Source organism: Danio rerio, chromosome 1 (genome assembly GCF_049306965.1).
Source record: "Danio rerio strain Tuebingen ecotype United States chromosome 1, GRCz12tu, whole genome shotgun sequence".
Taxonomy (NCBI): Eukaryota; Metazoa; Chordata; class Actinopteri; order Cypriniformes; family Danionidae; genus Danio; species Danio rerio.
The window spans coordinates 29,670,001-29,683,870 of NC_133176.1; the positions used below are offsets into that span (position 1 = coordinate 29,670,001).

The following is a 13,870-nucleotide window of genomic DNA, read 5'->3' on the forward strand; positions in this document are numbered from 1 at the left end:
TATTTTTTCCCCAGTATTTAAGAGAATATATTTTAATGCAGTAATGACAGTAGAGTGAAACCATGATTTATAATGAAAAAAGAGTTTAACCAGAGCAAAGCAAGCTTACCTAAAGCCACGCTTAGGCAGACAGCAGCAAACATAAATGGAGTAACTGTGATTTATCTGATTTGTCTTTCTTCAGATAGAGATTAAGATGAAGAAGACTGAAGCCATACAGTGGGAAAAACTTCAAGGAGAAGAGACACTCTCCAACGTGAAGCATTTTACTGCAAGTCAGTGTTGAAAAGCACACAGAACCATCCCATCGTTCTAATTTTTTTTTTTTTTTTTTTTTGCGAAAAAAAATGGGTTAGACCAGGTTATTTATAAGATAACTGCACTTTCTACAAATGTTTTTAAGGCAACTTTTAGTATATTTTAGCCTTTTTTAAATTTTTATTCTGACATAATAATTTTGTTAGAAAATACTAGTTAAAGTAACATTGAACAACCCCTTTATTTAATGTCAAAAATGTCTAAAGCAAGGAACAAGGAAACAAAGCTCCTCTGGGCAAAAGATACATTTTATAACTTGAACATTTAATTTGAACTTGAACATTGAATTTCAATGCAGCAGCATTTTTATTTTTTTTACTTTTTTATGTAACATTGCACTGTTTCTACAAATAAGTCCCCCCAGAAACAGAGACCTCTCCCCTATCAGTCAATGCCTGGGTGTGTAGTTATATAATGTGTATACAATGGCTTGCTTGGTTGAGGTTGGTGGAGCTGTTTCTCAGGTAATTGCCCTTCAAAGACCCCCTATTATACATTAAAAATGTCATATTTTGGTTTTAAGGGTCTCCAACAATAGGCTGATATGCATGCAAGGTCAAAATACACTTTTATTGTCTTATAATTTGCATTTATTTTTACGTGATTATCCCAGCAACTCCCATATGAATCGTTCAGTGATTCATTTGTTCCCAAACCCCTCTTTAGTCTGTTGTGATTGGACAGATGACTGTCTGCTGCGATTGGTCGACAGCGTTCAGTGCGAGAGAGTAAAATGCCCAGTACGGCTTATCAACAATATTTAAGTAGTCAAAGTGCATAGTGTATGTGTGAGCATACCTGCCAACACTCCTGTTTTTCCTGAGAGTCTCCCATATTTCAGATCCATCTCCAGCCACCCACCCACCCATTTTGTTCTTTATCCCGAAAAGCTCCTGTAATTTCATTTTGTAATAAACAATTTTTTCAAATGTTGGCAGGTATGTGTGTGAGCCCAATGCAGTTGAACACCAGCATATTGCTCTATTCTTAATCATTAGTAAAAACAGTGACACTCATTCAGTATTAATACACACAGCGGCAAAAGCTGAACTATTTTGAACTATGACTGCTGCACGTGTGTAAGAACAGCTGACGGTGGCCATAGCAACGTAAAACAGGAGTGGAATGTGAGCTCACAAACGCATTTAAATCCGTAAACAAAGCAGCACACATTGCGTTTTTAACGTGGCATTAGACGCGATATTTAAATATAAAGAGTTAACCACATACAGTACAAGCAGTTATAAGTTACAAAACCTAATTAAATACATAATTTGTAAGCTAGAGCAAACAAGAAGGCATCTATGGTAATACACTTACTTACACTTGTGAAATGGAGAAAGAAACTGCTTTTAATACTGCCTTGTACTGATAAAGTTCCTAATAAAAGTCCCTTACATCAATCGTCTTTTCTGATGCTTCCTTTAACAAGCGGCCGACGAATCTCGCGTTTTAAGCGTGTACATTCCAGAAGCACCTAAACAGCACAAGGCTGGGCTATAATGCTGAGGTATTTTTGCAAAAATAAACTTCAAACACTGACTCTTCACAGTTTCATCTTTGGGCAGAGGAAAATAACACTAACGTTCCCTCACACTTCCAATAATATGCAGCTGAGCACAGCATCTTCATGGCTTGATTCAACAGGGATCTGTCACAGTGTTTTACTCTTATTCTTTGCTACTGTGTTTGTGGGCGAGGCCACAGGTTTAAATTTTCCCGGGTTTGCGCGCACAACTATTGGATGGGGCTTAAGTTTTGTTATCGACGTCATGCCGAAAGACTCCTAAAGACTCGTTATCAAGACAATTAATTTGAAGCACTATGAGTCGACTCTTATATAGATGAGTCAATAGTTTTAAACACTGTGCACTTTTAGATTTAATCCTTAGCTGGATATTTCACTTCACCTAGAGCTGCATTACACAATACATGTAAGGTCATTCTTAAAAACCCATAATAGGGGCTCGTTAATAATCACATCTGTATAAAACTGAACTGGATCGATTTTAGGCATAGGACAATAACCTGTTTTAAGGTTTAACGTGGTTTGGAAAAATTGGAAATTATTATTTATTTATTATTATTTACAGAAAAAGACTCTCCACATCAAAAGCTAATGGTCAGCCCACAATTTAGAAGACATTTTACAAACAAATTGCTTATAAACCAACATTTAATCATGCTATAGAGCTGAACAGTGCAGTCGCTTATGTATATCTAAAGAAAATAAAGATATTCAAAGATGCCTTTTCACGTTGTAAAGAAATCAGTGATTTTGAAACTAATGAAGTCGATGGCTTATTTGAATTTAGCCTGACATAATACTTAAATATTTTTTGTTTCGTAAGATAAAATAGATTGTGTTTAAAAAGTTGTTTTGTTTTACCCTTTTAAAAAGAACTCATTTTAGTGCCGTAATCACTATATCGTGAAACCATGATAATTTTATTTAAGGTTTTCATACTGTTAGGTCGAGTCAACCGAGAGGGGATGCATTTGCAGCTTTATTGAATCAAAAAAAGACAAGCGAACAGGCAGGCTCAGTTAGCAACAAACTAGGATTACAAAGGAGAGAAAGAACTCCGAGTTGGTGAACAGGCGATAGGTCGACACAGGTGGCCGAGCAGTGGTTCACAGAAGGCAGGCGGCATAAGCAATCACAGAAGCGAGGAACAGTCCAAGGTCAACATATAATAGGTCAGAAAACAGGGAAAAATGCTCAGACTTGTATTTGGGGCAAAACAAAACGTGAATGGTAGGTAGGGTTTAATGATTGGTAGGTAGAGTTTAAATAGTCATTGTAATGTATTTCAGGTGCTAGGGTAATCACACGTAACAGATGCTGGGAAATGTAGTGGACACTGAATTAGTAGTCTGGTGAGGATTGGGAGGGGGGAACCACAGAGGTTGGAGATGTTACAGACATACTGTATTCCGGCCCATTCCTAATCAGTTTTGAACTAACTAGAACTATACTAACATTACACCACTAGTCAGCTAGATACCTGATATGCTATATATGTCCCACAAGCTAAAATTCATTCATTAATTTCCTTCAGCTTAGTCCCTTTATTTTTCAGGGGTCGCCACAGCAGAATGAACCGTCATTTTATCCAGTATATGTTTTACACAGCGGCCCTTCCATGCTGCAATTCAATACTCGGAAACATCCATACACACTAATGCACACACTTACACTACGGCCAATTTAATTTATTCAATAAATGATTTGATTGGATTCAAACTCCACAGCAAACTCCACACAGAAATGGCAACTTACCAAGCCAAGGCCCGAACCAGCGACCTTTTTGCTGTGAGGCTATCGTGCTAGCCACTGTGCCACCGTGTTGTCCCCAAATTAAATATTATGACTTATTTCCCTGTTCTTTCACATAAAACAGCTTTGATAACAACTAAAAAAGCTCCATAGATATAAAGGTGACTTCCTGACATCATCAATAGCTCTTCACTCTATTCTTTGGTATAAGTTTTTTTCATTAACACTTTATAATAACTACACACTATGAACCATTTATGAAACATTAGCAAATAGTGAATTCATTATCTGTTAAGCATTAACTCTACATTAATAGATGTAGTAATTAATAAGCAGTTTATATCTGCAGATACAAATGCTGTATTCTTGAATTAAAAGCACACAAATAATCTGCTGAATAATTGTATTTTCATATTTTGTTAAAGATTTATTTTTCATAATTGGTTTGTAAATAATGCGATACTTCATTTAGTTATAAGTATAGTTTTTAAGATTATTTAGAATGCTTAAGTAAATGATTAATAAACTATTAATATCAACATTTATAATTCTTTTTATTCAAACATGTACTTGTAGTTAATTTGTATGTTAATAAAAGCTTTATTAACTCTGTCATCCAGTTCCCCTTCGGTTGGGGAACTTCAGTGCTATACAGTGGATTTGATTTTGAAAATCCACGTATGGGAGGATTCGGTTCAGAACCCAATTGTCTGAAAGAGTATAGAACAAGCCAATGAATGTAATGAATTGGCAGCGTAAGCTTGCACAGGTGTGCTTCATTGTCAATTATCCCAGCATATAAGCACACCTGGAGCGAGCAAACGCTATCCTTTTCGCTTCAGAGAGTTTCTGATCGAGTCGATGAGGGTTCCTCTTGCTGGTTCAGTGACTTCAGAGCGAACGAGTGTCTCCCGGTCCAGAGTGGGTTTTCGCAGCGGCAGACGGTCGAGCTGGGTTTCTCCTTTGCCTGCGGTTTTTTGGGTCCGGTCCTCCAGAGCGGTTCGTATTGTTGCAACTTTTCCTAAAAAAAAGCAACACAGTAGTGCAGCACGTCCTTTTCAGGATGACGCTCCGACTGTGTGTTTTTGGATGCGGGGGTTTCCTGGCTCCGGATGATGGACACGATCACTGCATTGCATTTTTGGTGCTCGCGGGCGGTTCATGTCGTCATTGCGATGCCAAGACCATTGCACAGCTAAGATCGCGGCTAACCTTCGTAAGAGAGCGATCCACCCCAGTTGCCTCCTGCCCTGCAGCGGGCGCTCGGGCAGATCTGAGGGTTCCAGCGGGAGATAATCCGCTGCCCAAGGGTCCGCGGACCTCTCGCTCCTCACGGCGCTCCATCCAAGCTTCGGGCAGTGGGAGTGATCCGTCTAACCAGATGGTAGCTCTCACGCTCGCTGACATCGGAGATCAGATGTCCTCCACGGCATCAGAGGGTGGGCTTTCACTGTCCGATGATCCTGACCCGCTCGCCCCCTCCGGGCAGGTGAGCGCCGTCAAAACGGATCCTGAAGCGGACATGTTAGCCGTGATTTCCCAGGCTGCTTCGGTCATGGGGTTTGAGCTGGTTCATCCCAGAGCTCCGTGGCCGGACCGACTAGATGGGTGCTACAGGGAGGACCAGAAGGCGAAGCATTCGAAGCATCTCGTCCCCTTCTTCCCGGAAGTGCACAGTAGGCTCACGCAGTCTTGGAGGGCACCTTTCTCTGCCCGTGCTGTCCACACTTTCAGGAACGCCACCTCTGGCTAAACCTGGCCGATATGCGCGATGTTGACAAAGTTCGCTTTCTTGACTCGCCCATATCCCAGGCTGGCCTGTTCGGCGACAACGTCGGTGAATTTACCCAGGAATTCAAGGCGGTGAAAGAGCAGTTGGATGCGATGGGCAATATCATCTATCGGCGTGGCCGTAAGCCCGCTCCGCCCACCGAGCCATCCACCTCCGCTGCTCATCGCCAGCAGGCGCGGCGTACACCTCGAAAGCAGGCAGCCCCCCCTGCCCAGGGCGCCGTTAAGTCCGGTAAACGGACTGCGAAACATCCCTGAGACAGGCCATCCGGAGAAGAGGAAACTTGCTCTTTCCCAGCTGGAGGGCGGGGCCCCGATTCCAACTGTACTTTTCAGTGCGACCAAAACATCAATGAAAGACCACTTTTTCCCCTTTCCCGGATGTGACAGCACAAACTCTGCCAGTCCGGGACGCGCTGCCTTCCGACTCACAGATTCTACATGCCTCGCCAGTGGGTCACGAGCGCTGGGGGGACGGTCTCCCTTCACTCAGCCCTCCAGCCCCCTCTCCGGAGTCGAGGTGCGGAGCCAGAGCAAATCGCTCTTCCGCGGGACCCTCGTACTTCCGGGATCAGCACACCGTTGGTACGTCAGCAATTGTAGCGATGACTCTCTATTAGCGAGGGCTCTGCCTGCCTGGTTAGCGCGGGCCAGCCCCTCGCGGTGGCTCATACGCACAATCAGACTCAGTTACGCTATTCAAGTTCACGAGCGTGTATTTCACCAGGGTCAACCCCCTGTCCGCCCCGGTCTTGCGAGAGGAGATTGCTGCCTTCCTGGCGAAGGGTGCAATCGAGCCAGTTCCTCCAGCCGAGATGGAGAGTGGGTTTTACAGCCCATACTTCATCGTACCCAAAAAGAGCGGTTCCTAGATCTGCGTGTTTTGAACCGCTGTCTGCACAAGCTGCCGTTCAGAATGCTCACGCAGAGGCGCATCCTCCAATGCGTTCGTCCTCAGGATTGGTTTGCAGCTATAGACCTGAAGGACGCGTATTTCCGCGCATGGCAATACAAGGTCCTCCCCTTCTGGCTCTCTCTGTCTCCGCGGGTCTTCACCAAACTCGCGGAGGGTGCCTTAGCGCCCCTTCGGCTTGCGGGCATCCGCATATTATCTTGATGACTGGCTGATTTTAGCCCACTCACGGGAGCAATTGATTATGCACAGGGACAAGGTGCTTCGGCATCTCTGCCTACTGGGGCTTCAGGTCAACCGAGAAAAAAGCAAACTCGCCCCCGTGCAGAGGATCTCTTTTCTCGGGATGGAGCTGGACTCAGTCACCATGGTAGCGCACCTCTTCGAGGAACGCGCTCGCCTGTAGCTGGGCTGTCTGAGAGAGCTCGACAGTAAAATAGTGGTCCCACTGAAGTTCTTTCAGAGGCTCCTGGGGCATATGGTATCCGCAGCCGCCGTCACGCTGCTCTGATTTCTCCATATGAGACCACTCCAGCACTGGCTTCACGATCGGGTCCCAAGACGCGCATGACACGCATGACACGCATGACACGCAGGCACACACCGAGTCTCTGTCCTTCAGCCCTTGGAACGACCCCTCGTTCCTACAGGCCGGTGTGCCTCTAGGACAGGCGTCCAACCATGTTGTTGTTTCAACAGATGCTTCCACCACGGGTTGGGGGGCTGTGTGTCGCAGGCATGCAGCTGCGGGCCTGTGGAAGAGTGCCCAGTTGCATTGGCATATCAATTGCCTAGAGCTGTTGGTAGTGTTCCACGCTCTCCACTGATTTTGACCGGTGCTGGAGCGGCAACACGTGCAGGTCAGGACGGACAGTACGGCGGCGGCGGCTGCGTATATCAACCGCTTGGGGGGTATGCGCTCTTGCCGCATGTCTCAGCTCGCCCGCCGTCTGCTCCTCTGGAGTCACCCGCGGCTGAAATCGCTGCGCGCCATTCACGTTCCAGGCACGCTCAACCGTGCAGCTGATGCGCTCTAACGGCAGCTGTTACGTCCTGGAGAATGGAGACTCCACCCCGAGTCGGTCCAGCTTATATGGGCATGATTCGGGGAGGCCCAGATCGATCTGTTTGCTTCCCCCGAGAACGCTCATTGCCAGTTGTTTTTTTTCCCTGACTGCTGCTCGCGCAGTTTCTGTGCAAGGTCAGGGAGGACGAGGAACAGGTTCTGCTAGTTGCGCCCCTCTGGCCCAACCGGACCTGGATATCAGAGCTCTCCCTCCTCGTGACGGCCCTCCCCTGGCAGATCCCTCTGAGAGAGGACCTACTCTCTCAGGGGCAGGGCACCATCTGGCACCTTCGCCCCGATTTTTGGAACCTCCACGTGTGGTCCCTAGACGAGAGGAAGACTTGGGTAACCTATCGAGTGCGGTGGTTAATACCATCACTCAGGCTAGAGCCCCCTCCACAAGGCGCGCCTTCGCCCTGAAGTGGAGTCTATTCACTGAATGGTGCGTCTCTTGCAGAGAAGACCCCCGAAATTGCCAGATCAGTATTGTGCTCTCTTTCCTCCAAGAGAAGCTGGACAGCAGGCTGTCGCCCTCCACTCTCAAGGTTTACGTGGCCGCCATCTCCGCTTATCATAACGCGGTAGCTGGCGGCACCGTGGAAAAGCACAACCTCATCACCCGGTTCCTCAGGGGTGCTAGGCGAATTAATCCATCCCGCCCCTCTCTCATGCCCTCTTGGGATCTCGCCCTTGTTCTCACGAGTTTGCGCGCAGATCCCTTCGAGCCACTCGATTCAGTATCTCTAAGATTTCTGTCCCTGAAGACAGCTCTGCTGGTCGCGTTGGCCTTCATCAAGAGGGTCGGGGACCTGGAGGCATTTTCGGTCAGTGACTCGTGCCTGGAATTCGGGCCGGACTACTCACGTTATCCTTAGACCCCGCCCGGGTTATGTGCCCAAGGTTCCTACCACCCCCTTTAGAGATCAGGTAGTGAACCTGCAAGCGCTGCCCCCGGAGGAGGCAGACCCAGCCCTTTCCTTACTTTGTTTAGTTCGCCCCCTGCGCATTTATGTGGATCGTACTCAGAACTTTAGATCATCTGAGCAGCTCTTTGTCTGTTATGGCGGTCGGCAGCTAAGTGCCGTATCGAAACAAAGATTATCCCACTGGATTGTGGATGCCATTTCACTCGCTTATTTGAGCAGAGGTGAGCCGTGTCCCCCGAGAGTGCGTGCACACTCCACTCGGAACGTTGCATCCTCTTGGGCTAGTGCACGCGGCGCATCTCTAACAGACATTTGTAGAGCTGCGGGCTGGGTGACACCCAACACATTTGCAAGGTTTTACAATCTGCGAGTGGAGCCGGTTTTTTCAAGGGTATTAGGTAACCCTTTGATGATTGAGGAAACAACTCAGTAGAGTGTTGAAACACGCTTGCTGCGCCATTCTCCCTAACACGGAGGTACGTGCGCCTTTTTATCTGTCAGTAAAGTTCCTCGTCAGGTGAGCCCTGCAGATTCCTCTGTGGCCCCTAGCACTGACTCAGCGGAGGAGTCACCTGCTGGCCCACTACCTTGTAGGTCTGCCCGCTTGTCTGCCCGCTGGTCAGCCCGCATTTTGGGTATAGGTGCCTGCTATGCGTGATCCCCACTAGGCGATCCCATATGCTTATTCTGCCACGGTTAAGTCCCCCCCCCTCGGTGGACCCGTGTCTTCCCTCTTCGCTAACCACTTTTTTTCTATGAGTACTCCCCCTTCTTAGGGTTAGTCCATATGTAAATTCTGCCATCTATCCCCCCCTTGGGTAGCGGATGGCCTCCGCAGTGTCCTCCCTATCGGGATTGCATGCTTCCCAACGTACTGTCGTATTTTCTTAGAATTATCTAGACTCTCACGACTTCCCAAATAATATATCTAAATCCGTAAAACTTCTGTTGAAGTAGGCTAAATTAGGGCCAGGGACACGTTGGAGGACCGCGCCTCCCATGTTGTGGGTGCTTCACGCTTGCTTGACTATCCCCTCATCGGGGGCGTTGGTAAGGTGCAGTCATTATGGTGCTTTTCCATAGTTCTCCCATACGTGGATTTTCAAAATCAAATCCACTGTATAGCACTGAAGTTCCCCGACCGAAGGGGAACGTTAGAGGTTACAGAAGTAACCCTTCGTTCCCCAAGAAGGGGAACGGAAGTGCTATACTCCGTCGCCATAATGACTGTCCCTTAGCTTTTTGAAAGTCTCTTCAGCTTAAAAGGATGGCGTTTGCTCGCTCCAGGTGTGCTTACATGCTGGGATAATTGGCAATGAAGCACACCTGTGCAAGCTTACGCTGCTAATTCATTGCATTCATTCGCCTGTTCAATACTCTTTCAGACAAGCGGCTTCTGAACCGAATCCTCCCATACTTGGATTTTCAAAATCAAATCCACTGTATAGCACTTCCGTTCCCCTCCTCAGGGAACGAAGGGTTACTTCTGTAACTTCGAATGTTTTGTCACCTAATCTAATGATGACTATGCTTCATAAATCCCTTATAAATTACCATTTGAAGGCTCAGTTATAGCCTAAAAAGGGACAAATTGCAAAGATTATTGTTAATTTGATACTGTGTCTTTAATTGTATTTAACCAGTATTTAACTACTCTTAAATACAAATGGTTTGTAAATGATGCAATACTTAATTTAGTCACGAAAAATCTATACAGCATTTGTAGCTGTAGTTATAAACTGCTTACTAACGTCTATTAATGTAGAGTTAATGAATTCATTATATCGTCACCTTAAAATTATAAGGTTCTATCTGTCATTTTTGTCAAAAACTAGTTATTGACATATTCTTATTAAATTAAAACTTATTTACATTATGGGATGGTTTTATAAGTCATTTACGTTTTAAGACTTTTTTAGTAAAAAAAACAAATGTTACACACATACTGTTTTGATATGGAATGCAAAAACTTTGAAGCTCAATATCCCACAATCGTTCAAAACTCAGAACCTTATAATTCTAAGGTAACCATCTGCTAATGCTTCATAAATGATTCACAGTTTGTAATTATAAAGTGTTACCGTTACTCTATCTCTCTCACACATCAATTTTGTGAATAAATGATTTTAAAAAAACTTTTACTGCTATTAAGGCAAACTCTTAATAATAAGATAAAATGTTTAATGAATATTTAATGCATTTCCCATTGATCACTAATCACTTGGAGCTTGTAGCTTTTATACATTGTTGATGTTTTTTTTTATCCCTTTAAAAATTTATTAGGCCAGTATCCATCGTCATCCCACTACACACGAAACTGGGACAAGTTAGTGGGAGAAATAAAGGAGGAGGAAAAGAAGGAAAATCTGGAGGGTGATGCTGCTCTCAACAAGCTTTTTCAACAGATCTATTCGGATGGCTCGGATGATGTCAGACGGGCAATGAACAAGTCTTTTGTAAGTACTGTAAGGATGTGTGTATAGATTTTCCTTCTGATCTTTGAAGTCATTTAGGTTGTATTATTAAATTGTATGGCATTTAGAACCGTAAAGTGAAAAAGAATTTCTACAACAAAATTAGAATAAACACTCTACTAACCTTTGTTTATTTAACATGATTCCAAAAGTTTGTGCTTCAAAGAGTGATAGTATGTTTAAGTCGTTCACAAAACAGCCCACATGGACTCAAAACTGTTTTTGTTATGACGTTGTTAGCAACAAGCCGCATGGTGTCTGATCTTTTCAATTGCTATTAAATCTGATAGGGATCTGACTACAGTGATAGGAATTCGTGCTTTTACATGCATCCTCATTCTGCATTGGCACTTACTACAAACATCCTCTAACTCCTCAGTGGCTTTTCATTAACCTTTGAGTTTAACACACTGATGTCCTCAGTCTTGGTTGTTCCCTGGAGAGCATGATCACAGTGATCATTTTCGCATTATCAGCTGATAAATTTCACTGACGCTGTGCTGCATGTTTCGGGCTTGTCATGGATTACTACTTATCAGCTTTTTCTATCACATAACACTTATTTTAGCTTGCAAATGACGAAATGCAATACACTGCTGTCTGCGAAAACTGCAATAATAATCATTTACAATTTTTTTTTCACAATCACTTTATTCACATCATCACTGTGTGCTTTAGGAAATGATATGATATAAATGTCTAAGGCGTCGTTTACACTAATACGCTTTAATTTTTAAAACGCAAAAGTTTTGTTATGGTTATGTCATCTGTCTACACTACGCCAGAGTTTTCGAGCGCCGAATACAGAGCATTTTCGAAAGGCTGAAGAGATCATTTCGATTCTAAAACACTGCTGCTCCGTCTCAGTGTTGATGGGAGAAAAGAGGCGGGCTGCAGACATTTGCTGATTGGGGCTTTTTCCTTTATATTCAGTTGAGTTCAGAAACATAGTTCAGTCTTGCATCCTCTTTTTCTTTAAGTTCAGACCTCGCAAGTTTGATATGAAGAACAAACTCCTGGGGACACGATGGATAAATCTTCAAAGGGAACAGTGTACTTTATAACCTCATTCATAACACCCTGAATACCATGTTTCACTTTCTTAACAATAAAATGAAAACATGATATAAGGAACTGCCTATTTTCATTTTGATATTAGCAGCTTAACAGACACCAAAAATGTTGAAGCGTCATGTATCTGCGTATTTATATGACCGTCATCTTCACTGTATGCATATTTATAACAAAACGAAGCCTAAAACATCACTGCCTTCTTTCATTTTCATTGAAAATGTGAAACATATGCTCTTTTGCTGAATATCAGTTAGCATTAGCATTACTTTGGGATCTGCCAAGGGTCTGGAAGTGAAAAGGTTTAATGTCACTCAAACCTGGCCGGCTAGAGTTTTGCATGAATTCTAATTATTAAAAGCCCAACAAACATAAATTTCGGCTATGTGTTGTTGTTAATTTGTTACATTTTGATTTTCACAGTACATAATTAGAAAGTTTAAGCTGTGTAAACCATGATCAGTTCACACTGGAAATGTTATATCGGCCATTTTTCAACAACGTGAAAAATTCATCTGAGAAAAGTTTTTTATTTGAGCACTAAGCCTCGCAGTGTGAACATAGCCTGAGCTACAGCAAAAATGACACCCTGCTTTTCAAGTTGTCAATTGAATTTCTATAAAACATATGGTGTCAAAGCAGCTTTAGATAAACAGGTAATAATAGAAAATCAAGTTCTAAGTCTTAGTGTGTACAGTTGCACAAAAATGCTGTATTTCCTTCTGCTGTCATAGACCTTTGGAAACTTTGGCTGTGATTTATTTATTTTTTTTCTATTTTCTTCTACAGATGGAATCAGGAGGCACTGTCCTCAGCACCAACTGGATAGATGTTGGTAAACGGAAAGTAGAGATGAACCCGCCTGATGACGTAGAGTGGAAAAAATATTAAAATAGGTAGATGACATTGTCTAAACTACCATCACCAGTTTGTCCTTACCCACTTCTTCAGTTGGTCAGACTTTTTCCTTTGTCAGACCCAGAATAGTTCTGGAATAAAATGAGATTTTTAACTTTTCTCTCTCTAGAATTAGTTTGTGTTTAACTAAACTAGCCTATTACATTTTTAAAGCATCACACATTAAAACAAATCAGCAGCTAAACATCTGTACTGAAAGTCACTTTTGCCGCAGTTAGGTCTCCACCTGTATAACAACATCTGTTAATTTTGATCACTGTTTTTATGTACTTGTGCGTTCCTAAATATGCTTTTGACATGCTGTAAATAAATGTTTCTTTTTTTTCTTGCTCTGTGATTGGGGTGCCCTTGGTCTCTTATCAATCTTTTACATCTTGTAAAGAACTCTTGCATATTTTGAAGAAACTCTTTTTCATTCAGCAAAATAAATAAATCAATAAATGTGTTACACATTATGCTTACTGGTTGTCTTATAGGATTTATATTTATAAATTTTTTTGCAATTTATATATAATAAACACAACTACAACTGCAAGCAGCAATTATTGGGGCCGAGCAGCTCAGCGACCAGATTATAAAAAAGTTCGACACGACAAGTTACAGAGCTACTGGAAAATTCTATAGATGTTTAGCCAAATTTGGTGGAAATTGGGCTAATGATCTATGGACAGTTCAAAACAACAGATTTTTAAACTAGTTCAAGATGGTGGACAGGAAGTCGTGTCAGTTAGGGAATAAATTATCAATGTTCTCTATAGGGCTGCACGATTCTGGCTAAAATGAGAATCACTTTTTTTTTTTAATTTAAAATCAAGATCATTATTTCTCATGATTCTGTAGATGTAAAATAAAGGTTATTATAAGAAGGCTATTGTTATTATTGTTAAACATATGGTAAAACAACACTAATAATACTAGGCTTATGTGTAGGTTTACTGTTGGTTAAAATACTGCATTTTTTATAGTCTTGGAATGGTGGACTTGAACAGACTATCAATATGTCCTATTTGTTATTTCACAGTAAAGTTACGATATCAGAATGCTACTCTTTATAATTCTAAAGCTGAATCATGTTTGAGACATATGCTTGTCATTTGTCATTGAGAGCATTAT

General features: G+C 42.9%; 1 protein-coding gene across 2 annotated transcripts in view; it reads left to right on the top strand.

Moving 5' to 3' along the window:
* sugt1 (SGT1 homolog, MIS12 kinetochore complex assembly cochaperone) overlaps nt 1–13,207 on the top strand; it is a 44,386-nt gene extending 31,179 nt beyond the window's left edge. The window contains 3 exon segments of one of the 2 annotated variants that reach the window (NM_001007361.1): nt 185–275; nt 10,578–10,750; nt 12,629–13,207. In NM_001007361.1, coding sequence (NP_001007362.1) covers nt 185–275; nt 10,578–10,750; nt 12,629–12,730 — 366 coding nt within the window. In that variant the 3' untranslated portion in view covers nt 12,731–13,207. 2 annotated transcript variants of the gene reach the window in all.
* The last annotated feature ends 663 nt before the right edge of the window (nt 13,208–13,870 follow it).